Consider the following 24,983-nt stretch of genomic DNA (forward strand, 5'->3'; position numbering starts at 1 on the left):
GAGGAGAGCGAGACACGGAGAGAGACAGAGGGAGAGGGACGTCAGACAGAAGGGGGAGTGTGTGTGTGTATGTGTGCGCGTGTGCATGCGTGTATGTGTATGTGTGTGTGTGTGTGTGTATGTGTGCGCGTGTGCATGTGTGTGCGTGCCTGTGTATGTGTGTGTGTGTGTGTGTGTGTGTGCGCGTGTGCATGCGTGTGTGTGTGTGTGTGTGTGTGTGTATGTGTGTGTGTGTGTGTGTGTGTGTGTGTGTGTGTGTGTGTGTGCGTGTGCATGCGTGTGTGTGTGTGTGTGTATGTGTGTGTGTGTGTGTGTGTGTGTGTGTGTGTGTGTGTGTGTGTGTGTGTGTGTGTGTGTGTGTGTGTGCGTGCGTGTGTGTGTGTGTGTGTGTGTGTGTGTGTGTGTATGTGTGTGTGTGTGTGTGTGTGTGTGTGTGTGTGTGTGTGTGTAAATGCAGCACACTGTATACGTCTCTCACCAGGAGCAGATGTGTTGCCGTCTGCAGGCTGTCAGACACCAGCTGCTCCACCTGCTCCCTAGAAGACGCCTCTGCCTGCGTGATGTAAACGGCGCCATCGCCGTTGGACAAGGCTGCCGTGAAGTCATGTGGGACGCTATCGCCGTCGGACACGCCCGGTGTGTGGCCGTCAGTAACAGGAGCGGCCTGTGTGATGTCATCACCACTTGACGCGTCTGGCGTGAGGACAGCGGCCTGGAAGGCGGCCTGGAGGCTGTAGGAGAGGAGTGTGACGAGCAGGTCGACGGTCCTCCGGTCCAGACGGTACGGCACCGGGACACTGGACTGTCTGAAGTGCTCTGAGATGGAGCGGACGTGAGCCGTCACCTGACTGGCACTCACTAACGTCACCTGGAGGAGGAGTATCAGTCTGTCAACCAATCCATTGGTGGATCGATAATAATAATAATAATAATAATAATAATAATAATAATAATAATAATAATAATAATAATAATAATAATAATAATAATAATAATAATAATAATAATAATAATAATAATAATAATAATTAACTTTATTTGTACAGCACCATTCATACAATGATTGCAGCTCAAAGTGCTTCACAGCAGTGATGTAGATACAAAATAGGCATAAAATCTGCATAGAATTGGCATAATTATTGATTATTATTTTTTATTAAAAGATTAAATTAAAAAAAAGAGTGTAATAGATTTGTCATTAAAATCTATATAAAAAAGATTGTAGTAGATTTTCTATTGATTATGATAGATTTCTGACAATAAAACCTTAACCTTTCACTACCACACTACAAAGGGTTAATGCTTTCACTACCACACTACAGAAGGTTAACCTTTCACTACCACACTACAGAAGGTTAACCTTTCACTATCACACTACAGAAGGTTTACCTTTCACTACCACACTACAGAAGGTTAACCTTTCACTACCACACTACAGAAGGTTAACCTTTCACTACCACACTACTTTAATAAGTGGAAGTGCAACCCTCTGCTGAAAGGCATTTGCTTTGACCAATCACAGGTCACATGTGGGGGAAGCAGGTCTAGTCCACCTACCTGCTGAGTGACTCGTAGGAGGTCTTTGAGAAGGCAGACGTTGTCCATCATCGACTCCTAGGTACAATAAAAGCACTCTGCTTATTACCACAATGTGAGCATACAACAACATGTACAAATCAGTTGAAATTTTTTCAAATCATATGAGGCTACAGTGTTAACATCTATTTTTGTATGTTTTTGTATGGGTTGTCTATGGGTTTCATACATTAAGGCCTAATGACTCATATTTAGTATGTCAGTATGCATGAAAGCCCCACAGACCTTTTTCTGATAGAGGTAGAAACACAACATTTTATGTGACAGTCAATACTGATCAATTGGTCACTATGCTTAATGTTTATGGTCCAAACCAAGACAACCCTAACTTCTATGTGAACCTAAGTGACATGCACCCCCTCAGAGCTTATAATTGGTGGTGATTTTAACCTGGTATTAGACCCCACAATGGATAAATCCTTCTCTACCCTTAAACCTTTATCCTCAGCAGCCAAGGCTCTTAAAAAATAACTTATAGACCTAAATTCAATGGATATATGGCGGGAGACAAGTGGCATACATCTCAACGTGAATATAGCTTCTACTCACACAAGCACAACAGCTACTCTAGGATTGACACCTTCTTTATTCATGCAGCAAAACTCTGTGAATACTTAGCCATGACACATTCAGATCACGCTCCCCTTTTGCTCCAAATAGCTATGAGGGACTCTCACACAAATTCCAAATGCTGGAGGTTTCCTAGCTCTCTAATCCACAACAAAGACTTTATCAAATTAATTAATGAACAGTTGGACTGGTATTTATGGACAACTCTGCCTCTCCAGCTATCGTTTGGGAGGCCCTTAAAGCTTACATAAGAGGTTCCATTATTAGTTACTCCTCCTGGTAAAATAAAACAATATCAAATCAAATTACGCTCTCTAGAGACTGATATAAAAGCTCTTGAAAATCAACATTCCCTATTAGAATCGCAGACTTTATTGGATCAGATAACTGCAAAAAAGGCAGAATATAACACTATCACCTCGAGAGAGGTAGAAAATGCAATGTCCAGGTTGAAACATTGCTACTACGAACAGGGTGATAAGGCAGGGAAATTGCTAGCATGGCAGATAAGAAGGGAGTAAGCCACAAGGTGTATCCTGCCATTAGGGAAAGTGACAAGGGCGAGTTGATCCGTAACCCATTGCTCATAAATCAAGCCTTCACAGACTTCTACAAGTAAATGGTAAATGGCTGCTTTTTTATATAGCGCTTTTATCCAAAGCACTTTACAATTTGTTACTCACATTTTACCCAATGCACTCACATTCACACACCGACGGCGGAGGCAACCATGCAAGGTGCCAACCTGCTCATCGGGTTAAGTGTCTTGCTCAAGAACACATCGACACGCTGCCCGGGAGGAACGGTAATCGAACCGGGAACCTCCGGATTGCTAGACGACTGCTCTACCTCCCGAGCCACTGTCGCCCCTTAGTCTCTCTATTCCTCGCCGGGTGAGAAAAAACGGGATATGTGCGAATTCTTAGACAACCTAGACATACCAAAGTTAAGCATACATTCTTCCGTCTGAGGCCTCTACCCACGTGACTCTATTTTAAAGTAATTTAAAGACAGGTGTAGCTGGGCTTTTTAGGTATTCAAGGTGTGTAGATATTGAATTTGTTGCAGTCCTAGTCTGGGGGTGGGGGGGTCTGGTCTTGAGGGCTTTTATAAATAAAAACATTTCTGGGGGGGGGGGATTTGATTTATGTGCCTACGGCTGCATTTCTTACTGGAGGGGAGGGGATTGTTTTTGGAGCTTGTGGGTGAGGGGGAGGGGACTTGATGTTATTTGATTGCTATGTGGACTGATGCTGTAAACGAAAAAAAAACAATAAACATATTGTTAAAAAAATAAAACTAGGGGGTTAAGTGTCTTGCTCAAGGACACTTCGACGCGCTGCCTGGGAGGAGCAGGAATCGAACCGGGAACCTCCGGATTACCAGACTACTGCTCTACCTCCCGAGCCACTGTCGCCCCCCACCGTCTTTTGAGACTTGTCTGGTCTGATGAGACTGGTCTGTTGAGACTGGTCTGTTGAGACTGGTCTGGTCTGATGAGACTGGTCTGGTCCGTTGAGACTGGTCTGGTCTAATGAGACTGGTCTGGTCTGATGAGACTGGTCTGGTCTGATGAGACTGGTCTGTTGAGACTGGTCTGTTGAGTCTGGTCTGTTGAGACTGGTCTGTTGAGACTGGTCTGGTCTGATGAGACTGGTCTGTTGAGACTGATCTGTTGAGACTGGTCTGGTCTGATGAGACTGGTCTGGTCTGATGAGACTGGTCTGGTCCGTTGAGACTGATCTGATGAGACTGGTCTGTTGAGACTGGTCTGGTGAGACTGGTCTGATGAGACTGGTATGATGAGTCTGGTCTGTTGAGTCTGGTCTGTTGAGTCTGGTCTGTTGAGTCTGGTCTGTTGAGACTGGTCTGTTGAGTCTGGTCTGTTGAGTCTGGTCTGGTCTGTTGAGTCTGGTCTGTTGAGTCTGGTCTGATGAGACTGGTCTGTTGAGTCTGGTCTGATGAGACTGGTCTGATGAGTCTGGTCTGATGAGACTGGTCTGTTGAGTCTGGTCTGATGAGTCTGGTCTGATGAGACTGGTCTGTTGAGTCTGGTCTGTTGAGACTGGTCTGGTCTGTTGAGACTGGTCTGGTCTGTTGAGACTGGTCTGGTCTGATGAGTCTGGTCTGTTGAGTCTGGTCTGTTGAGTCTGGTCTGATGAGACTGGTCTGGTCTGTTGAGACTGGTCTGGTCTGTTGAGACTGGTCTGGTCTGTTGAGACTGGTCTGATGAGTCTGGTCTGTTGAGTCTGGTCTGTTGAGACTGGTCTGATGAGACTGGTCTGGTCTGTTGAGACTGGTCTGGTCTGTTGAGACTGGTCTGATGAGTCTGGTCTGATGAGTCTGGTCTGTTGAGTCTGGTCTGATGAGTCTGGTCTGTTGAGACTGGTCTGATGAGTCTGGTCTGATGAGTCTGGTCTGATGAGTCTGGTCTGTTGAGACTGGTCTGATGAGTCTGGTCTGATGAGACTGGTCTGTTGAGTCTGGTCTGATGAGTCTGGTCTGTTGAGTCTGGTCTGATGAGTCTGGTCTGATGAGTCTGGTCTGTTGAGTCTGGTCTGATGAGTCTGGTCTGTTGAGACTGGTCTGGTGAGACTGGTCTGATGAGTCTGGTCTGATGAGTCTGGTCTGTTGAGTCTGGTCTGTTGAGTCTGGTCTGATGAGTCTGGTCTGATGAGTCTGGTCTGATGAGTCTGGTCTGTTGAGTCTGGTCTGTTGAGTCTGGTCTGATGAGTCTGGTCTGATGAGTCTGGTCTGTTGAGACTGGTCTGTTGAGTCTGGTCTGATGAGACTGGTCTGGTCTGTTGAGACTGGTCTGATGAGTCTGGTCTGTTGAGACTGGTCTGTTGAGTCTGGTCTGATGAGACTGGTCTGTTGAGTCTGGTCTGATGAGTCTGGTCTGATGAGACTGGTCTGGTGAGACTGGTCTGATGAGTCTGGTCTGATGAGACTGGTCTGATGAGTCTGGTCTGTTGAGTCTGGTCTGTTGAGTCTGGTCTGATGAGTCTGGTCTGATGAGACTGGTCTGTTGAGACTGGTCTGTTGAGTCTGGTCTGTTGAGACTGGTCTGTTGAGACTGGTCTGTTGAGACTGGTCTGGTCTGATGAGACTGGTCTGGTCTGATGAGGCTGGTCTGGTCCGTTGAGACTGGTCTGGTCTAATGAGACTGGTCTGGTCTGATGAGACTGGTCTGTTGAGACTGGTCTGTTGAGTCTGGTCTGTTTAGACTGGTCTGTTGAGACTGGTCTGGTCTGATGAGACTGGTCTGGTCTGATGAGACTGGTCTGTTGAGACTGGTCTGTTGAGTCTGGTCTGTTTAGACTGGTCTGTTGAGACTGGTCTGGTCTGATGAGACTGGTCTGGTCTGATGAGACTGGTCTGATGAGACTGGTCTGTTGAGACTGATCTGTTGAGACTGGTCTGGTCTGATGAGACTGGTCTGGTCTGATTAGACTGGTCTGTTGAGACTGGTCTGGTCCGTTGAGACTGATCTGATGAGACTGGTCTGTTGAGACTGGTCTGGTGAGACTGGTCTGATGAGTCTGGTCTGTTGAGTCTGGTCTGTTGAGTCTGGTCTGTTGAGTCTGGTCTGGTCTGTTGAGACTGGTCTGGTCTGTTGAGACTGGTCTGATGAGTCTAGTCTGTTGAGTCTGGTCTGTTGAGTCTGGTCTGATGAGACTGGTCTGGTCTGTTGAGACTGGTCTGATGAGACTGGTCTGATGAGTCTGGTCTGTTGAGTCTGGTCTGATGAGTCTGGTCTGATGAGTCTGGTCTGTTGAGTCTGGTCTGTTGAGTCTGGTCTGTTGAGTCTGGTCTGATGAGTCTGGTCTGATGAGACTGGTCTGTTGAGACTGGTCTGTTGAGTCTGGTCTGTTGAGACTGGTCTGTTGAGACTGGTCTGTTGAGACTGGTCTGATGAGACTGGTCTGTTGAGTCTGGTCTGATGAGACTGGTCTGTTGAGACTGGTCTGATGAGACTGGTCTGTTGAGTCTGGTCTGATGAGACTGGTCTGTTGAGTCTGGTCTGATGAGACTGGTCTGTTGAGTCTGGTCTGTTGAGACTGGTCTGTTGAGACTGGTCTGTTGAGTCTGGTCTGTTGAGTCTGGTCTGTTGAGACTGGTCTGTTGAGACTGGTCTGGTCTGTTGAGACTGGTCTGTTGAGACTGGTCTGTTGAGACTGGTCTGTTGAGACTGGCAATACAGGCAACCGTTGTTTCTGTCATCCTTGAAGTAACTGCAACATGGGGAGATTGCTAAGCATGGGTGAAGGTCTGGAACGCATTACTGAGTGCATTCTTCTCCTTCCTTCTGCAAATCAATGTAACCCTGCAGAAGGACCTCTTCAAATCTGGCTCATATTAGAGAACATTACGGATATTGTAGTGAATACTGTTGCAAAGTCAGAGATACGGGTCATCATTTCCCAGGAAGTAACTCGTTCAGCATGAAAGAAAAAAGTATAGATACTGACAAAAAAAACTAAAACAGAAACAACTTAGTTGACAAAGATAAGACGGAGACCTGGTCACTGATGTGGAGCTCACACACTGTGGAGATGAGCGCACGCCGGGTGTGCGCCTGGATGCGGGTGTTGGCAGTGGGGTCCAAGCTGAGCCTGTTGAGAACGCTGGAGAGGAGGACCATGTAGTTATGGATCTCCAAGGTGGTCCCCAACAGCACCAGAGCAGACAGCCTTCTCAGACCTGACTCTGACCTAGAGAGAGGGGGGGGGTGAGAGAGAGGGGGGGGGGGGGAGAGAGGGGGAGGGGGAGAAAGAGAGGGAGGGGAGAGGAAGAGAGAGGGGGAGAGAGGGGGGGAGAGAGAGGGGAGAGGGAGAGAGAGGGGGGAGGGGAGAAGGGAGGGGAGAGGGAGAGAGAGGGGGGGAGAGAGAGGGGAGGGGCAAGGGAGAAAGAGGGGGAGGGAGAGAGAGAGAGAAGGGAGGGGAGAGGGAGAGAGAGAGAAGGGAGGGGAGAGGGGGGAGAGAGATGGGAGGGGAGAAGGAGAGAGAGAGGGGGGAGAGAAGGGAGGGGAGAGGGAGAGAGAGGAGAGAAGAGAGGGAGGGAGAGAGAGATACAGAGAGGGGAGAGAAGGGGGGGTGATATTTGATTTATTAGATTCCCATTTTGTAGTTCTTTTTATTTTTCTTAGTTTTGTAATTTATCAACATTTTTCAATATATTCTTAGCTTTAATGTTTGAATTTCTGCTTTGGCAATGTGTACATGGTATGCCATGTCAATAAAGGTCATTAAAGCTTGAGAGAAATCGGTGGTTTTCAATGTATGTAATGTATATTGGGGGAGATGACCGCATCTAAAGGGGCCAGGTCAGAGAGGTCGAAATGTGCATGGCTTAGCAGAGGGTGGTGGAAGCAGCGGTTCGGAGGCAGGAGGCAGTCAGTGTGAGCAGCACACTGCCAGCGAGCAGGGTGTTTACATTCCGATCAAGAACATCAACAAGCTGATACGAACACAGGCACAGAGAGCAGAGTGGAGAGAGGTTCGACATTAGAAACAGCGTTTTAATGTGTTTAAAGGTTAAAGCTGTTGTCATGGCAGCGGCACATGACAACCAGAAGAGGGGCGGGCCGTCGTTGCTATGACGAAGATCATATAAATCGAACAGTGATTCCGGGTAAGGGCAGACCATGGAAACGAATCCCACGGGAGAGGAGACACCATCAGAGACTTTCAGAGACCCCCTCCTCTCATCACAGAGAGGGGGGGGGGGGGGGGAAGGATGCCACATCATCATTAGCTTCGGCTAACACGAGGAGGGTTTTGGCTAACGACAGGCCTGAGCCACTATTGGACTGATAGCAATGACAATACAATATGATAACATCTGAGATGAGGTTTCTGTTTATTTAATAAACAACGCTCTTTCAAGAAAGGTATGCTGTCAAGGTGTCGAATTCTTACAAAGGTGGTGAATTATTATGGTTGCGGATTGCACTAACGGGGAATGATAAGGATTGTATCAGCCAGGGTGAAGACATCGGAGAGTTAAAACACAACGCAGACGGTCAGTGGATGGAGAGACGATAACACAAGCCAAACAGACGAATACGTGATACTGGCTGATTGATCAGAATCTAACAAGCTGCAATAACTATTTTCTGACCACTAGAAACAAACATGTTTTGTCACGAAAGCCTGCTTTGTTTCGTGATCCTTGTACATACATCACCTTACTGGCACAATCGTGTTGTAACTAAGAATCATAATACAAATAATAGTTTTCATGCACAGATTACTAGATTTCAACTACAATACATCTTTTGGGCATTTCCTGGTTGTTAAACAAGGTAGGTAAATACTTCACCTACAAACACCTACAAATTGTAATTAAATGATTTGCTGATTTCTTTTTTAATGCATAGGTTCGTAGAATAGCAATAACATTATTTTTTATTTAAATATTCTTACAGTTCCAGGTCAGGGTCATAGCAGGAGGAAGTGTTTCTGAGGAAGCTAGGCTGGACTCGGACGGTGACAGGACAGGGTCTAGTGGCCGATCCAAACCTGCTGTTCCTTATCTCTATGGAAACGGTGACTGGGGAGGCAATCAGTCAGTCAATCAATCATTCAATCAACCAATCAATATCTGAAATGATATCATGCACTGTGCTAACTAAGTAGCCTTGCCTATATTACTACCTACTATGCAAATATGTCTATAACTACTATGCACTCAAGACTGTAGCACCCAAGTTCGACACTTCACTATCACTCACCCTTAGTTGTCAGAGTTGTACCCTTCCTGCTGACTTGTACAGAACTTGTAAGTTGCTTTGGGTAAAAGCGTTCAGCTAAATGACTAAATGTAAATGTAATGTAAAACCACAAAACAAGCAAGTAAGCAACAAACAAATCAAACAATCAATCCATTTTGTGCGAGTGTACCTTTATAGTTGTCCTCAGGGTCCCCAGAGGGCAGGAGAAGTAGTGCTGGTAGTCTGGTCCCTACCTTTATAGTTGTCCTCAGGGTCCCCAGAGGGCAGGGAGAAGTAGTGCTGGTAGTCTGGTCCCTACCTTTATAGTTGTCCTCAGGGTCCCCAGAGGGCAGGAGAAGTAGTGCTGGTAGTCTGGTCCCTACCTTTATAGTTGTCCTCAGGGTCCCCAGAGGGCAGGGAGAAGTAGTGCTGGTAGTCTGGTCCCTACCTTTATAGTTGTCCTCAGGGTCCCCAGGGGGCAGGGAGAAGTAGTGCTGGTAGTCTGGTCCCTGGTACAGAAGACAAGGAGGACTGTCTCCCACACTGAAGCTGTACTTATACAGCAGGTCCTACAATACAAAAACACATGCACACAGAATAACATGAAGGAGTGTGGCGTGTTTGTGTAAGCGTGAGAGAGTCTACATGTGTGAGAGTGTGTGTGTGCGTGTGTGTGTGTGTGTGTGTGTGTGTGTGTGTGTGTGTGTGCGTGCATGCGTGCGTGCGTCAGAAGGACCCGCCCCTTCTACCGACCACCGCCACCAAGCCTCTTCAACTCATACAGAACGCAGCCGCCCACCAGATCATCAAAGCTCCAGATCCCTCAGATCCAACAACCAAATCTGGTGACAAAGGGAAACCGAGCTTTCGCAGGTTGCAGTGCCGAAACTCTGGAACAAGCTCCCGCTAACCATCACATCTGCAAACACACTTTTAAGGCCATGCTCAAAACTCACATTTTATCCATAGACAATCCTTGAGCTAGTTTTGTGTTGTAGTGTGACAGGTGTATTTATGTCTGTCTGTTCTCTGTCTGCTTGGATGGCCCGCATGTATTTTTGTCTGTTTTCTTATTGTTTCCTGTCTTTTTGTTTTCTTCTTTTTCTTCTAACTATTGGTTGGGGGGTGCAATATAAATAAATATCATATCATCATTCATATCATACCTCCTTCCCAGAGGTACAGAAGATGCTGAAGTGTGTGTGTATCTCCACTCCACTGCTGGGCTGCACTTGGCAAGTCATTCCTCTTGGAGTCGGGTTGGTGGCGAGGAAGAGCTGAGTGCGACCCACCACTGCAGCGCGGGAGTCTGCGTGTGTTTCAAGTTTCAAGTTCAAGTTTGTTTATTAATTATCACAATAAAATACACATACTTTACGATGAAAAGCTTGGTTCTGTATGAGCCCCTGAGAGTGTGCTTCATACAGTAAAAAAATGAAAGTAAGTAAGAAAGTAAATAAAAAAGTAAGTAAAGAGGAATATACAATATACATATTTACAATATACAGTACAATCTAAAGTACAACCTAGGTACAATCTCTAAGTGACCGTGAGAAACCATGACCAACAGTGTAACTCCAAACCCTAAAAGCTGAACACATTACACCAGTCCTCAAATCTCTGCATTGGCTACCAGTGTGTCATATAATAAACTTTTAAATACTGTTGCTAGTCTATAAATCCCCTAACGGGTCAGGTCCTGGATACATCTCTGAGTTGCTTCTACTATATGAACCCTCTAGACCTCTTAGATCATTAGGGACTGGTCTGCTAACTGTTCCTAGGACCAAAGCAAAACGTGGTGAAGCCGCATTCTGCTACTATGCCACACATAGCTGGAATAAACTGCTAGAAGATCTTAGATCTGTCCCAACTCTGCCTATTTTAAGAATAGGCTAAAAAAAACGTATGTTTGTTTCTGCTTTTAACTGCTGCTGCTAAACCACTGCACTCCTTTTTGCACTTTACTGCCATTTTTTCTTTTCTTTTGTTTATTTGAATGCACTGAAAATGTGTGAGAATGTACCACTTTTATAGTGTACCTTTTATATCTTTTTTTATTCCAGGGAATCATTCTTTTTTACACTGTGCCTTCTTTTTATCATTTGTGTACAGCACTTTGGATTTCCTCTGTGTATGAAATGTGCTTTATAAATAGATTTGACTTGACTTGACTTGACTTGAATACCTGGCTTTAGATGGGGTCCAGAATTCCAATCAACCCACCTTATCATAGAAGACACAGTGGTGAGTGTCATAGCTCTCACCAGTAATACATCTGAGGGCAGAACGATAGACCGTGTCCAGAGGTTTAAGAGTGGAAGGAGCAGCCTTTCTATAGATTACATCCACATAATCCAACACTGATAGGGAAACTGCTTCAGCAATCCGTGTTCTACTAAATATAGGGAAGTTTGCTCTGTTTCCATAGAAAAAGTAACATTTTTGACAATCATCTAATCAGATACCAAGCTACTTTACTTAGTTGCATATGAGTTCCATATTAGAAGCAGCCAATGAAAATCAAGAACTAGTTTTGTGCAAGATGATTCTGGTCGCCACCATGCGCTCCTTCATTGAGCAGATGACGGATTCACTTCCATATATTTCAAAACATGAAAGGGGATAGGTTTATGAACACATTTTAAGCTGAAAATGAATATGGGCTACAGCTTTGCAGTGAGGCCATAAATGGACAATTCCTATTCAAATGTCTGCCTGGGCCATGGAAGTGAATGGTGTCTGCCTGGGCCATGGAAGTGAATGGTGTCTGCCTGGGCCATGGAAGTGAATGATGTCTGCCTGGGCCCATGGAAGTGAATGATGTCTGCCTGGGCCCATGGAAGTGAATGATGTCTGCCTGGGCCATGGAAGTGAATGATGTCTGCCTGGGCCCATGGAAGTGAATGGTGTCTGCCTGGGCCATGGAAGTGAATGATGTCTGCCTGGGCCATGGAAGTGAATGATGTCTGCCTGGGCCCATGGAAGTGAATGGTGTCTGCCTGGGCCATGGAAGTGAATGGTGTCTGCCTGGGCCATGGAAGTGAATGGTGTCTGCCTGGGCCCATGGAAGTGAATGGTGTCTGCCTGGGCCATGGAAGTGAATGGGAGACTTACTAGCGGTGACCTCCAGCATGTATCTGCTGTCAGGCCTCAGACTGAAGGGCTTCAAGCTGAGCAGAGAGGAGCTGATTCCTGGAGGGGCAGAGAGAGAGAGGTGGTTAAAGGCCAGGTGGAGAGGGTGAGAGATGGAGAGAGAGAGGTAGATAAAGGCCAGGTGGAGAGGGTGAGAGATGGAGAGAGAGAGGTGGTTAAAGGCCAGGTGGAGAGGGTGAGAGATGGAGAGAGAGAGGTGGTTAAAGGCCAGGTGGAGAGGGTGAGAGATGGAGAGAGAGAGGTAGATAAAGGCCAGGTGGAGAGGGTGAGAAATGGAGAGAGAGAGAGGTGGAGAGAGGAGCTGATTCCTGGAGAGGTAGAGAGAGAGAGGTGGTTAAAGGCCAGGTGGAGAGGGTGAGAGATGGAGAGAGAGGTCAGGTGGAGAGGGTGAGAGATGGAGAGAGAGAGAGGTGGTTAAAGGCCAGGTGGAGAGGGTGAGAGATGGAGAGAGAGAGGGAGGGAGGGAGAGAGAGAGGGAGGGAGAGAGATGGAGAGAGAGAGGGAGGGAGAGGGGAAAGGTTTCTGCATTGGCGTTTCACAGATAAACTGTTTGTCAGCACTGTTAGCTTTCCTCCTTCAAACCTGTGAAGGCCTTATGTGCCACTAGGCACGAAGTGGATAAGTAACAGGTAACTTCAAACCAATGTGTTTCACTCACTTATCCACAAGCTAGTTAATTAGCTTGCAGAGACTAATACCCACTGGTTTCAATGAGAAATGCAAGCAAAATGCTAATACGGCTTTTGAATGTAACTGAAGGACCAATAGAAACTTGAGAGTGGGTTACCGGTGTATGTATGGGACTCAAACATCCCTGTCTCTACCAGCTCCCGTGGCAGATCCAGCAGGGTTGGCTCTTGAACCACCAGGGAGGGGCTGGAATCCACCAGGTTACTCCCCTCATCACCACCTGATTCTGGGCTCCCAGGGCCAGAGTTGCCCCCTGAGCTGGAGCTCTCAGCACCCTGACCTGAGGATACAAATCACTGATACAGGAACAGAAACACATACTGCTACACATACTGGTACTCTACATTCTCTCTACATACAAAAATACTCAAACTCACCGACCCATGCAAGCAGGTACCCCCTTTTCAACACATCACTGTGACTCATACACGTCTGTAAATTGGCCATCATTAAACTCTCAACAAGAAATTCATTGGCTTTAGAAAACCCTCCTTGGTCTGACTCCCGATACACCTGTTAAAACAGTCATCTACTCCCTATAACACCAGAGCTGCTCACCCTATCTCGCTAGATGTTCCCTGTGTTAACAATTCCTTTGGTCAATCCTCCTTCCAATTTGCTGCTCCCAGCAGTTGGAACGAGATGCAAATCCATCCCCCTCGCTACTTTTAAGAACTCTATCTATTTGGTGTGTGTTTTAATTATTTCCCTTAGCTCTGTGATGTATGTATCGTCTGTGTCCAATAGTCTTATCTGGATTTTTCCTTTTGGTTTATTAATTAATTAATTCATTCTTTTTAATTTGTCCCCTTTCCCTGTTACCCTTCGAGAGGCCCTTTTGTCCTCTCACCAGGCCGTCATTGTAAATAAGAATTTGTTCTTAATTGACCTGCCCGGTTAAATAAATAAACACAAACACACAAACTAAAATGTACATGATGTACAAATGGATGCATGATGCAGTCAAGCACATATGCAAGGACTCACACATAATGTGTAAACAAACACATACAGTAGACACACATGCAAACACACACTCCCACGAGTCCCACTCCCACGTGCATGTATTCGTGCACACACACACACACGCAAAGACATCAGTTTTATTTAGGATGGGGGTGGGGGGGCAGTGTTGTTGTATGGCTGTAGAGACACACACACACACACACACACACACACACACACACACATGCACACTGTCACTCACCTGTGGGTCTGCCCTCGGAGGTCCCTGGGTCTCCCTCCTCTAAATCCAGGAAGGCAGCATCATAATCTGGATCTGTAAAATCATGAGGCACCACTTCAACACTTGGAGGTCCCATTACAATTGTACACAGTCTGTGCAAATGTAATTATGAAAAGTTAGTAGCTACAAATATGATATATATCTTTTTCTTTTAAAAGATTCAGGTTGATTGATACATTACCAGTAACATTAGGGATCATTGTGTGGTTGACTGATACATTACCAGTAACATTAGGGATCATTGTGTGGTTGGTTGATTGATACATTACCAGTAACATTAGGGATCATTGTGTGGTTTATTTATACATTACCAGTAACATTAGGGATCATTGTGTGGTTGATTGATACATTACCAGTAACATTAGGGATCATTGTGTGGTTGATTGATACATTACCAGTAACATTAAGGATCATTGTGTGGTTGATTGATACATTACCAGTAACATTAAGGCTACCTGTGTGGTTGACTGATGGTCCTACTGATGTTCCATCAGGCTTTGAGTCAGCTTCCGTTGGCAAAAGGACTGAAAGAAAAAGGAAATGTTATTCTAAGTGTGTTTTGCTTCTGTCTTTTGATGGGGTGTTTGGACGTGATTTGAACATTCACCCTGTGTCAGGTACCAGAACACTATGTCATGTACCAGAATACAATGGACCTCATTCTGGAAGATTCTCGTAAGTTTCCTCATAAATAACCTTGTAAGAAGTTTGTAAGAGGAAACTCCGGATACCTGAATGCGTGGAAAGGTGCTCGTAAGTGGCCAAAATGATCGCAGCTGCGATCCCCTGAATGAAGAACGTCACTCATTCTTGAAAGCTCGTTCTCGTACAACTGAATTTACATACAGAAACGCAAAACATAAATTGTTAATGTAAATGTAAGACGCAATTGTTAATGTTAATTATTATTATTATAATTATTTAATTCCGAGGATGTCTGTAGAATCGACGTGAACGCAATCACCAATGATTTCTCCCAAATTAAGCCCTTAAGAGCACGGGCGCACACCAGTCTGTCCTACTTACGACTGCCTTTCCACGCTCGTAAATCCTGCTCTTAGCTACGAGTGAATCCCCGAAAAGGAACCGTTCGAGAATGACAAAATCGGCCCAGAACACTATGTCAGGAACCAGAACACAATCTCAGGTACCAGAACACTATGTCATGTACCAGAACACTACGTTAGGTACCAGAACACTATGTCAGTCATCTGTCTGTCTGTCTGTCTGTCTGTCTGTCTGTCTGTCTGTCTGTCTGTCTGTCTGTCTGTCTGTCTGTCTGTCTGTCTGTCTGTCTGTCTCTCTCAGTCTTGTATGTCTTATTCTTGCTTACCCGGGCGACCTCCCATGTCACCGGTCTCCAGGACAGGGAAAAGGAGATCTGACTCAGCTGGGAAGTCATAATCGATGGGGAATTCTCCAATGATGTCACTCTGGCCAAAGGGGGCGGAGCCAGAGGAGCTGCCTTCATCAAGGGAGCCTGAGAAGAAGGATTCCGAGAACAGGTACGATGGCTCGGGAGGCTCAAATTCCTCCACAGGAAAAGGAGGATAAGGCTCACCTTCTGAATATGGAAGGATACATGATCAAATGTTGAATTGAAATAAACTATGACCTTTTATATGTCAGATTTGTGGAATTTGATTGACCTTTTCTAACTTGACAACATTGTAAATGGGCCCACGTTTATTTCCTGTTGCAATGTTTGTGGAAAAAGGCCCAGTTATTATTAATGATGATAATTTTGAATGATGAAAATTAGCATATAAACTGCAGACATATAAAAAGCACATACTTTTTCACACTAGGATTGATTCTATGGCAGTTTTAAAATAGACAATAATAAAGAGAGTAGAATAGAATAGACAGAGTAAAATAGTGCAATAGTGCACTGCAATAAAATAGTTAGTAGAATAGAATAGACAGAGTAAAATGATGCAATAGTGCAGTGCATTAAAATAGTTAGTCGAATATAAAAGACAGAGTAAAATGATGCAATAGTGCAGTGCAATAAAAGAGTTCTGAATTACTGTCAGTTTCCTTGGTTCATGTTCATGAAGTCACTGCTTTCCGTACCACCTTTCTGGTCCAATGCATCCGATTTTGTTCGAGGCCATAATTGTATTAGCATGAGCAGGAGCTCTACAGTCTTCCTTCCTGTTTGATACCCACTTAGACCCTTCGAACCTCCCTCTCAGGGCGCAGTTCCAGGCCTGGGTCCCCCACACAGCTTTTATTATTATTAATTATTATTGTGTTTACAATTCCAGTCACCAACCCCAATCTTCATTATCATTTGGACTGCTTCATTTATCATGTGACATATTCGACCAATCAGAGGGCTGCCTCTAGAATTTTCATTCATTAGCACTAGCACAGGGGTGGCCAACCAGTCAGAGACTAAGAGCCACAAAAATTACTGTGGTACCACAAAGAGCCACACCATATACCAGCGTTTCTCAACCTTTTTTTTCAGTCACGGCACCCTTCATGTGTTTATAGGTCTCACCCTCTGGCCTCTGAAGTTGCTAATGTCTTTTTTATTTGGGCCTCACAGGGTTAAAAGTACCCTGTGAGACCCACGGTTGCAAAATTACAAAATCACTTTTAGCCATTTAAAAAAATTATGTTTATTTAAAAAATGTTAAAGGGGAACTATTTTACTATTTCTTTCACTATTTGCGCACTTTTACACAATTCCTGTGAGTCTATGGAACACCTAGGTTTTTTTCAAAAAAAAATTCATTGTTTTGTATTTCTAATCAAGTACTAAAAACCGCATTTTTCTACCTCAAGATCTTAAGCCGTTTTGAGGCTGGGCTCCAACCACTGTGTGGCCTGGTGCCAACTGCCACATCAACTGCCACATTATTATGCAGCTGAGAAATCTCTGACATCACAGATATGCACATTTTCAGATGACTCAGTTTAGTGAGGGTGAATATTGTGAGAGGAGAATTGGAAGAATTCGCCAATATGAGAATTAGAGACATATATCCTATTAATATAAGTCCACATAGCTAAGAAACAATGGTAAACACTGAAAAAAGCCATTTATAAGATAGTTCCCCTTTAAGCACATGTATAGTCAATTGGTCCTGTTGTTCAGCCTCACAATGCTATTTGATAGTAAATGTGTTTATATGTCCCACCCTCTGGCCTCTGAAGTTGCTAATTTCTTTTTAATTTGGGCCTCACAGGGTTAACCTCTTAAGCCCGAGATATACAGTAAAAGTGAAATATAAGATTATAGAAATCTCAGGGCATTGAGTCGGAAACCGGCGCATATTGACAGGAGGAAGTGGCACAGCCAAAAGTGAGTGTAGTCTTTTGAAGGAAGAGACTCAGGGCTTTCAAATTTCGAAAAACTACCCTACCCAGCTCACACCAGCCCCTGTCAATCATCTGACTTCTGGATTTACTTTTTAATTTCTCTTATTTTTTGGGATTATCTCCCACAAACCTGAACGTTATTGCCATAAAACAGAACGCAGTTCGTTTCTCTACCTTTCTGTGAACGTCTTGCAAAAAACTGTGTTGCAATATGATGAAAAATGGTGGAGAAATTTACATTATAAAAAAGATGGCAGAATTCAGTACTGTATCTACAAAACCTTCTGTTTAATCATCTTCCCTTTATTCATTTGCTTAGATTTTTCAGGTCAATTTTTGCATGGTGTTATTTACAGTCAAAGATAAAAAAAATTTTAAATAGAATTGATATTCTCCTTTGGTTCATTACAATTTACACAAGCCTAGTAACAGACACACTATTTCTGACACTGATCCATATATGTCCCTAGATTCAGATATCAAGAACATGCAAATGGACCATTTAATTTTTGTTTGTAAATGTTTATTCTACGTCCTTATGGAATGAGTGACATAAAAAAAAATAAAAAAAAAAAAGATTTATGGATGGAAGAGCCGCACATTGACGGGCAAAGAGCCGCATGCGGCTCGCGAGCCGCGGGTTGGCCACCCCTGCACTAGCACATGGTGAACTGAAGAGCAAAGACAGCTCTGTACTTGCTAGTAGTAGCTACTAAAGTAAGCCAGGAAAGTTTGGCTGTGGGAGTTTTAGCTGCTCGTTTGTGGTTATTTTGGGGAGTTGAGTGTGTGCAGCTAATTGTGATGTTTTGAGTGTTTATGTGTATAATTTTAGTAGAATTGTGTAACTGCTGTTAGCCATGTGGCTGCTAGTAGGCTAGAGCTAGGCACAAAGAGTGTTAAGTAACTAGTGCCGCATGGGTTTGACCTGTACCAATAAGTGTTTGTAGAATAGAATTAGAATATATATATAATATGTATAATTGGTCGTTAGAATATAATTTTAGTTGCCAATTATTTTGTATTACCAATTTCAGATTATGTTTGGATATCTTATGTTCTGTATTCGTTCCCTTTGCAGAACCACCCATCACCCGATAAATAAGCAGCATTTGAGTTGATTGTGTTCGTCTGTGGTGCTGTTCCTCATTCAAGTATTAAAAGTGACATCATCTATGGGACAGTTCTGATCGGACAGTTCTGATCGGACACCCTGTAGCGATTCAAATGATCCTGAATCAGTATAGATCTTAATTCAGATTGTCATCGGCAACTCCCTGTATTTTTAATAGCTGTAGCTCCAGCCCCAGTAGCTCAGAGGGCTAAGACACACATACTTGCAACATCACAGGTTCAGATCCGGCTCACGAATCCGTTGTCATATGTTATTACCCCCCTATCGCTCCCCCCGTCACTCTCCACTATGTAATACAAATGCCTTAAAAATGATCTTTGAGTAAAAAATAACAACACTAATAAACATTACTAACCCAACTTACCAGATCCTGGTGTGTTCTGAGCGGCGTTGACAGGAGAAGGGGCATCTGAAGAGGAGGCCTCAGGCCACTCAAATGCAGAAGTGATGGAAGAAGCCAAGTTATTCTCCGTTTGACCACTTGGAGGCATCCTATTGGTCCCCTCTGGTTCCACTAATGTCCGTTTCCAGGGGTCACCACCTGGGGATTGGCTCTCCTCCAGAGGAGGCGTGGGGGGCATGGCTGCTTCATGCAGGATGGAGGTGATAGGAGTGGCTGCTTCATGCAGGGTGGAGGTGATAGGAGTGGCCGCTTCATGCAGGGTGGAGGTGATAGGAGTGGCTGCTTCATGCAGGGAGGTGATAGGAGTGGCCGCTTCATGCAGGGTGGAGGTGATAGGAGTGGCTGCTTCATGCAGGGTGGAGGTGATAGGAGTGGCCGCTTCATGCAGGGTGGAGGTGATAGGAGTGGCTGCTGGATGCAGGGTGGAGGTGATAGGAGTGGCTGCTGGATGCAGGGTGGAGGTGATAGGAGTGGCTGCAGGATGCAGGGTGGAGGTGATAGGAGTGGCTGCTGGATGCAGGGTGGAGGTGATAGGAGTGGCCGCTTCATGCAGGGTGGAGGTGATAGGAGTGGCTGCTGGATGCAGGGTGGAGGTGATAGGAGTGGCTGCTGGATGCAGGGTGGAGGTGATAGGAGTGGCTGCTGGATGCAGGGTGGAGGTGATAGGAGTGGCTGCTGGATGCAGGGTGGAGGTGATAGGAGTGGCCGCTTCATGCAGGGTGGAGGTGATAGGAGTGGCTGCTGGATGCAGGGTGGAGGTGATAGGAGTGACTGCTGGATGCAGGGTGGAGGTGGCCGCAGGACCCCTGATGATCTTGGAGGGAGCACTGAGATCCACTGAGCGACAGAACGGGACTAGATGGGAGAGAGAGAGAGAAATCAGCTGCGGCAATTTAGCCCCGATGAAGCCAAGGGGGTGAATACTTGTGCAAACTAGAAACGTCTGTTATCTTAAATGTTTATACCTTTGCATACATTTCTCTGGTTTAAATTTCAATAAGAATGTCACTTTCACTTTTGGTAGAATACTTTCCATGGACCTCAGGCCAAAAAGAAATGTTTGAAACAACTTTGTTGCACAATTAAATGTGGAACTTCCGCAATTTAGTATATACTGTATATATATATTCCTTCAAACCCAGAAACCAAATTGCTAGAGGAATGAACCCCCTGCAGAGTTTAGCTACAGCTGTATATACTAGTGATGTGTCGGTCACAAACGAAACGGCTCTTAGAGCCGACTCTTTAAAGTGAACGACGGAAGCCAGCTCCTGATTGGGAGCCCATTCGTTTTTCTCCTATTTTTTTCTGTTAAAGCTAAGCTAAGCTTGTACTCTAATTTATTTTTTGTAGCACTCTGCTCCATGTTGAGTATGGAAATAAAGCCATATAAATTATAAACATTTGATATAATGTATGTTTTTTACATTAGTAATTCATTTTACACATAATTTTTCATACATTTCGGTAATAAATGTATTTAAGAAACAAGAAATCTGAGAAGCCGCTTGGGAGTCGAAAGAGACGTTTCTTTTTAGTGAGCCGAGCCAAAAGAACTGGCTCTTTTTAGTTTGATTGATTGATTGATTGAAAACTTTAATTAACAGATTGCAGAATGGGTACAGTACAGTACAGCTCAATACACACAATTGTTAAGGGGATGCAGACCAGAGAAAGACTTTCGTCTTGTTTACATCAGGGTCCCCCATTTTCAATTCATAATGGAGTAATAGTGAGCCGAGCCAAAAGAACCAACTCTTTTTTAGTGAGCCGAGCCAAAAGAACCGGCTCTTTTTAGTGAGCAGAGCCAAAAGAACCGTCTCTTTTTAGTGAGCCGAGCCAAAAGAACCGACTCTCTAAAAAGAGCTGGAATTCCCATCACTAATATATACAGAACACTCTGTGTCTCCTGCTACAGTCGTACCTTCCATGACGGGCTTGGAGGAGGCGTTGACCAGGTAGAGTCTCCAGCTGTAGTGAATGTCCACGGGGGCTACGTCACAGTCCTCACACACAGCACTGACGGAGAAGGCTTGGTCCCAGTTCACACTGTCTCCCTGACACTGGGGACAGGAAACAGAGACCCTTCTGGGAGGGACACACATTCGGAGACAGTTTACTCAAATATAAAATGTGTATATTTTCAGTACAGATTGTTAAAAGTATATTTCTACCCGTATTTACTTTTTGGAGGGTATACTTACAATGTTTTTCTTTGTACTTCTTATGTGCTTTCATGTACTAATTCAAAGCACTTGTTTAGTATGATAGTCTATGATATCTAAGTACACTTAAAAGAAAAGAAATAGATGTTTGCCAAATCGTTTAACACAAACATTTAACCTTTATTTAACCAGGCAGGTCAATTAAGAACAACTTTTATTTACAATGACGGCCTGGCAAGAGGACAAAGGAGCCTCTCGAAGGATAACAGAGAGAGGGGACAAAATGATTCAATTAAATTAAATAGAAAAGAGATGATACATACATCACAGGGGGAAATAATTTAATCAAACAACAACTAAATAAAATTACAAATAAGTTCAACTCTGCAATAAAGCCCTTAAAGGTAGTGAGGGGATGAATTAGTCCATTTTCCTTTTGCATCTTGTTCCAACTGCTGGGAGGAGCAAATTGGAAGGAGGATTGACCGAAGGAAGTGATAATACAGGGAACATCTAGCTAGATATGGTGAGCAGCTCTGGTGTTATAGAGATATGGTGAGCAGCTCTATAGAGATATGGTGAGCAGCTCTGGTGTTATAGAGATATGATGAGCAGCTCTGGTGTTATAGAGATATGGTGAGCAGCTCTGGTGTTATAGAGATATGGTGAGCAGCTCTGTTGTTATAGAGGTATGGTGAGCAGCTCTGTTGTTATAGCGGTATGGTGAGCAGCTCTGGTGTTATAGAGGTATGGTGAGCAGCTCTGTTGTTATAGCGGTATGGTGAGCAGCTCTGGTGTTATAGAGGTATGGTGAGCAGCTCTGGTGTTATAGAGATATGGTGAGCAGCTCTGGTATTATAGAGATATGGTGAGCAGCTCTGGTTTTATAGAGATATGGTGAGCAGCTCTGGTGTTATATAGATATGGTGAGCAGCTATGGTTTTATAGAGATATGGTGAGCAGCTCTGGTGTTATAGAGATATGATGAGCAGCTCTGGTGTTATAGAGATATGGTGAGCAGCTCTGGTGTTATAGAGATATGATGAGCAGCTCTGGTTTTATAGAGATATGGTGAGCAGCTCTGGTGTTATATAGATATGGTGAGCAGCTCTGGTTTTATAGAGATATGATGAGCAGCTCTGGTGTTATAGAGATATGGTGAGCAGCTCTGGTGTTATAGAGATATGGTGAGCAGCTCTGGTGTTATAGAGATATGGTGAGCAGCTCTGGTTTTATAGAGATATGGTGAGCAGCTCTGGTGTTATAGAGATATGGTGAGCAGCTCTGGTGTTATAGAGATATGGTGAGCAGCTCTGGTGTTATATAGATATGGTGAGCAGCTCTGGTGTTATAGAGATATGGTGAGCAGCTCTGGTGTTATAGAGATATGGTGAGCAGCTCTGGTGTTATAGAGATATGGTGAGCAGCTCTGGTGTTATAGAGATATGGTGAGCAGCTCTGGTGTTATATAGATATGGTGAGCAGCTCTAGTGTTATATAGATATGATGAGCAGCTCTGGTGTTATAGAGATATGGTGAGCAGCTCTGGTGTTATAGAGATATGGTGAGCAGCTCTGGTGTTATAGAGATATGGTGAGCAGCTCTGGTGTTATAGAGATATGGTGAGCAGCTCTAGTGTTATAGAGATATGATGATCAGCTCTGGTGTTATAGAGGTATGGTGAGCAGCTCTGGTGTTATAGAGATATGGTGAGCAGCTCTGATGTTATACAAATATGGTGAGCAGCTCTGGTGTTATACAAATATGGTGAGCAGCTCTGGTGTCATAGGGAGTAGATGACAATTTTAACAGGTGTATCAAATAAGGAGGGGTCAGACCAAGGAGGGTTTTATAATGAATCTCTCATCGAGAGTGTAATGATGGCCAATTTACAGACGTGTATGAGTCACAAATTTACGTTGTACTTTAGTAAATGTGTTTTCTTTAACTCTCACCTCATCAGGTTTGACGCCACCGTAAGGAAGGAGTCTGTGGAGGCGGAGCGGTCTCCACTGCGGACGGTGAGCGTGAACTGGAACTGGTCAAAGGTGCGTTTGAGTGTGCTGGTGGGAAAGGTGATCACAGAGGAGGCGGTGGGAACGTACTGGTCGAAACACGAGGCGACGATGGAGCTCACTGGCTTACAACTCCAGCTGTAGCTGTGAAGACGGGTTTGGAAGAAGAAGAAGAAGATTATCTTTTTATTGTCAATGTACACAAGGCAGTTGAAATGTGTCTCTTCTTTAGTATTTTTATTGCTATTTGCAAAATATCTATTATATTATATTCTAATTTAACCCCAACTCCAATACTGGCCAGCAGTGTAAGAGTAAGTAAGGGATATGTACAGATATAGATACAGATGTAAAAGTTATACATACTACATGATGACCTGGCAGGGACACACTATTTTCACAATTTCTTTCGAGTGCTTATGGAACATGCAATAACCTTGTTGAACCGGGTAAACATCCATCAAGGGTTTAAAACATAACATCCATTTCCTGTACCTGAGTGGGTTCGCGGGAAAGTCAGGGTCGTACGAGCGCCCTCCGTCCAGGGTTACCATGGGGATGTTCTTGTTAGTGATGAAGACGTTGGTCCCACCGTGGATGAAGGCGACAGGGGGGCTGAGAGCCACCTCTACTCTCACGCTGTAGTTACTGTACACCACACTGCCCACGATCTGAACCTGCACACAAAGACAAGGGACACCTCATCCATCTGTTTCATCATAACTATATCTACCTCATACTACAGTCTACCCATATAACTCCGTATGATAGCATGTATATAGGATAGTGCTGTATATACCGCATATTTACAAAAATTATCATTGCTGTCATATCATACCGTATATATACATTTATATATTTATATTCACTGCATATATATATATATATATATATATATATATATATATATATATATATATATATATATATATATATATATATATATATATATATATATATATATATATATATATATATATATCCATATCTGTCTGAATATACCTGTATATAGTCCTTATATACCTACTTATACACCTGCATATAACCCATATAACTCTGTATGATGTACAATAATGCTGTATATACCTTATATATATATTTATTCTTACCATATATATATATATCCACATCTGTTTGTACATACCTGCATATAATCCTTTTTACAATTATGTAGATACTATATCTATATTATGTCCCTTACCTACTCTTACTAGTTACGCTTCTGGCCAGTATGACTACTACCATATTGTCTTACATACATATTACGTACATCTTACATTATGTCTTACGTGCATATTAATATTACAACTCTGTACATACATCTGATTAGCACTACACTCAGTAGTACTAATCTATATGTTTTATACCCAGTTTAATCACCTGTACATTGTATATTGCTGTTGCACTTTACTATTACATTTGCACTCTGGTTGGATGCCACATTTATTTTCGTTGTACTGTACTTGTGCTGTATGATAAGAATAAATTGTAATCTAATCGAATCGAATCTAATCTGTTTACAGGTCAATCATGCTAGCAAGGACTCACGCTTCCTCTCCCTGTGGGTGAAACCACCCATCTGGTTTGGAGCCGTGAGTTCTGTTCTCGCCACAGAACTCAGACGTGAGACGTGACTTTAACAGACTTTATATGTAGAATAGAATCGAATAAAAGTACTTTATTGATCCAGAGGGAAATTCAGCACTACAGATCGCTCACAATAAACATTTAGGTAGTTAAAAATCTAAAATCACAAATAACCTTAAAAATACAGTCAGGGATATACATTCTAAAATATGTATATACATTCTAAACTATACACAGCCAAAAATGTACAGTAATATACAGTAGAATATACAGTAATAAATATAAGAACAATGTAAAGTGTCGATGTAAAAGTAACCAGTCATAAGTCAAAAAGTCCAGGAAGATTACCAGAGTTTATACTGTGTGCTCAGTGAG

General features: G+C 43.8%; 1 protein-coding gene across 1 annotated transcript in view; it reads right to left on the bottom strand.

Moving 5' to 3' along the window:
* The window catches only part of pkd1l1 (polycystin 1 like 1, transient receptor potential channel interacting), a gene marked incomplete at both ends in the record, with an annotated part of 135,077 nt that overhangs the window by 55,525 nt on the left and 54,569 nt on the right, over positions 1-24,983 (bottom strand). The window contains 14 exon segments of the mRNA XM_084325804.1: positions 479-868; positions 1,558-1,614; positions 6,689-6,881; positions 8,595-8,721; positions 9,330-9,450; positions 10,048-10,190; positions 11,999-12,076; positions 12,825-13,007; positions 13,935-14,006; positions 15,307-15,537; positions 18,803-19,696; positions 20,766-20,929; positions 22,962-23,165; positions 23,517-23,698. Coding sequence (XP_084181930.1) covers positions 479-868; positions 1,558-1,614; positions 6,689-6,881; positions 8,595-8,721; positions 9,330-9,450; positions 10,048-10,190; positions 11,999-12,076; positions 12,825-13,007; positions 13,935-14,006; positions 15,307-15,537; positions 18,803-19,696; positions 20,766-20,929; positions 22,962-23,165; positions 23,517-23,698 — 3,039 coding nt within the window.

Source organism: Notolepis coatsorum (genome assembly GCF_963971535.1).
Source record: "Notolepis coatsorum genome assembly, chromosome: 12".
Classification (NCBI taxonomy): domain Eukaryota; kingdom Metazoa; phylum Chordata; class Actinopteri; order Aulopiformes; family Paralepididae; genus Notolepis; species Notolepis coatsorum.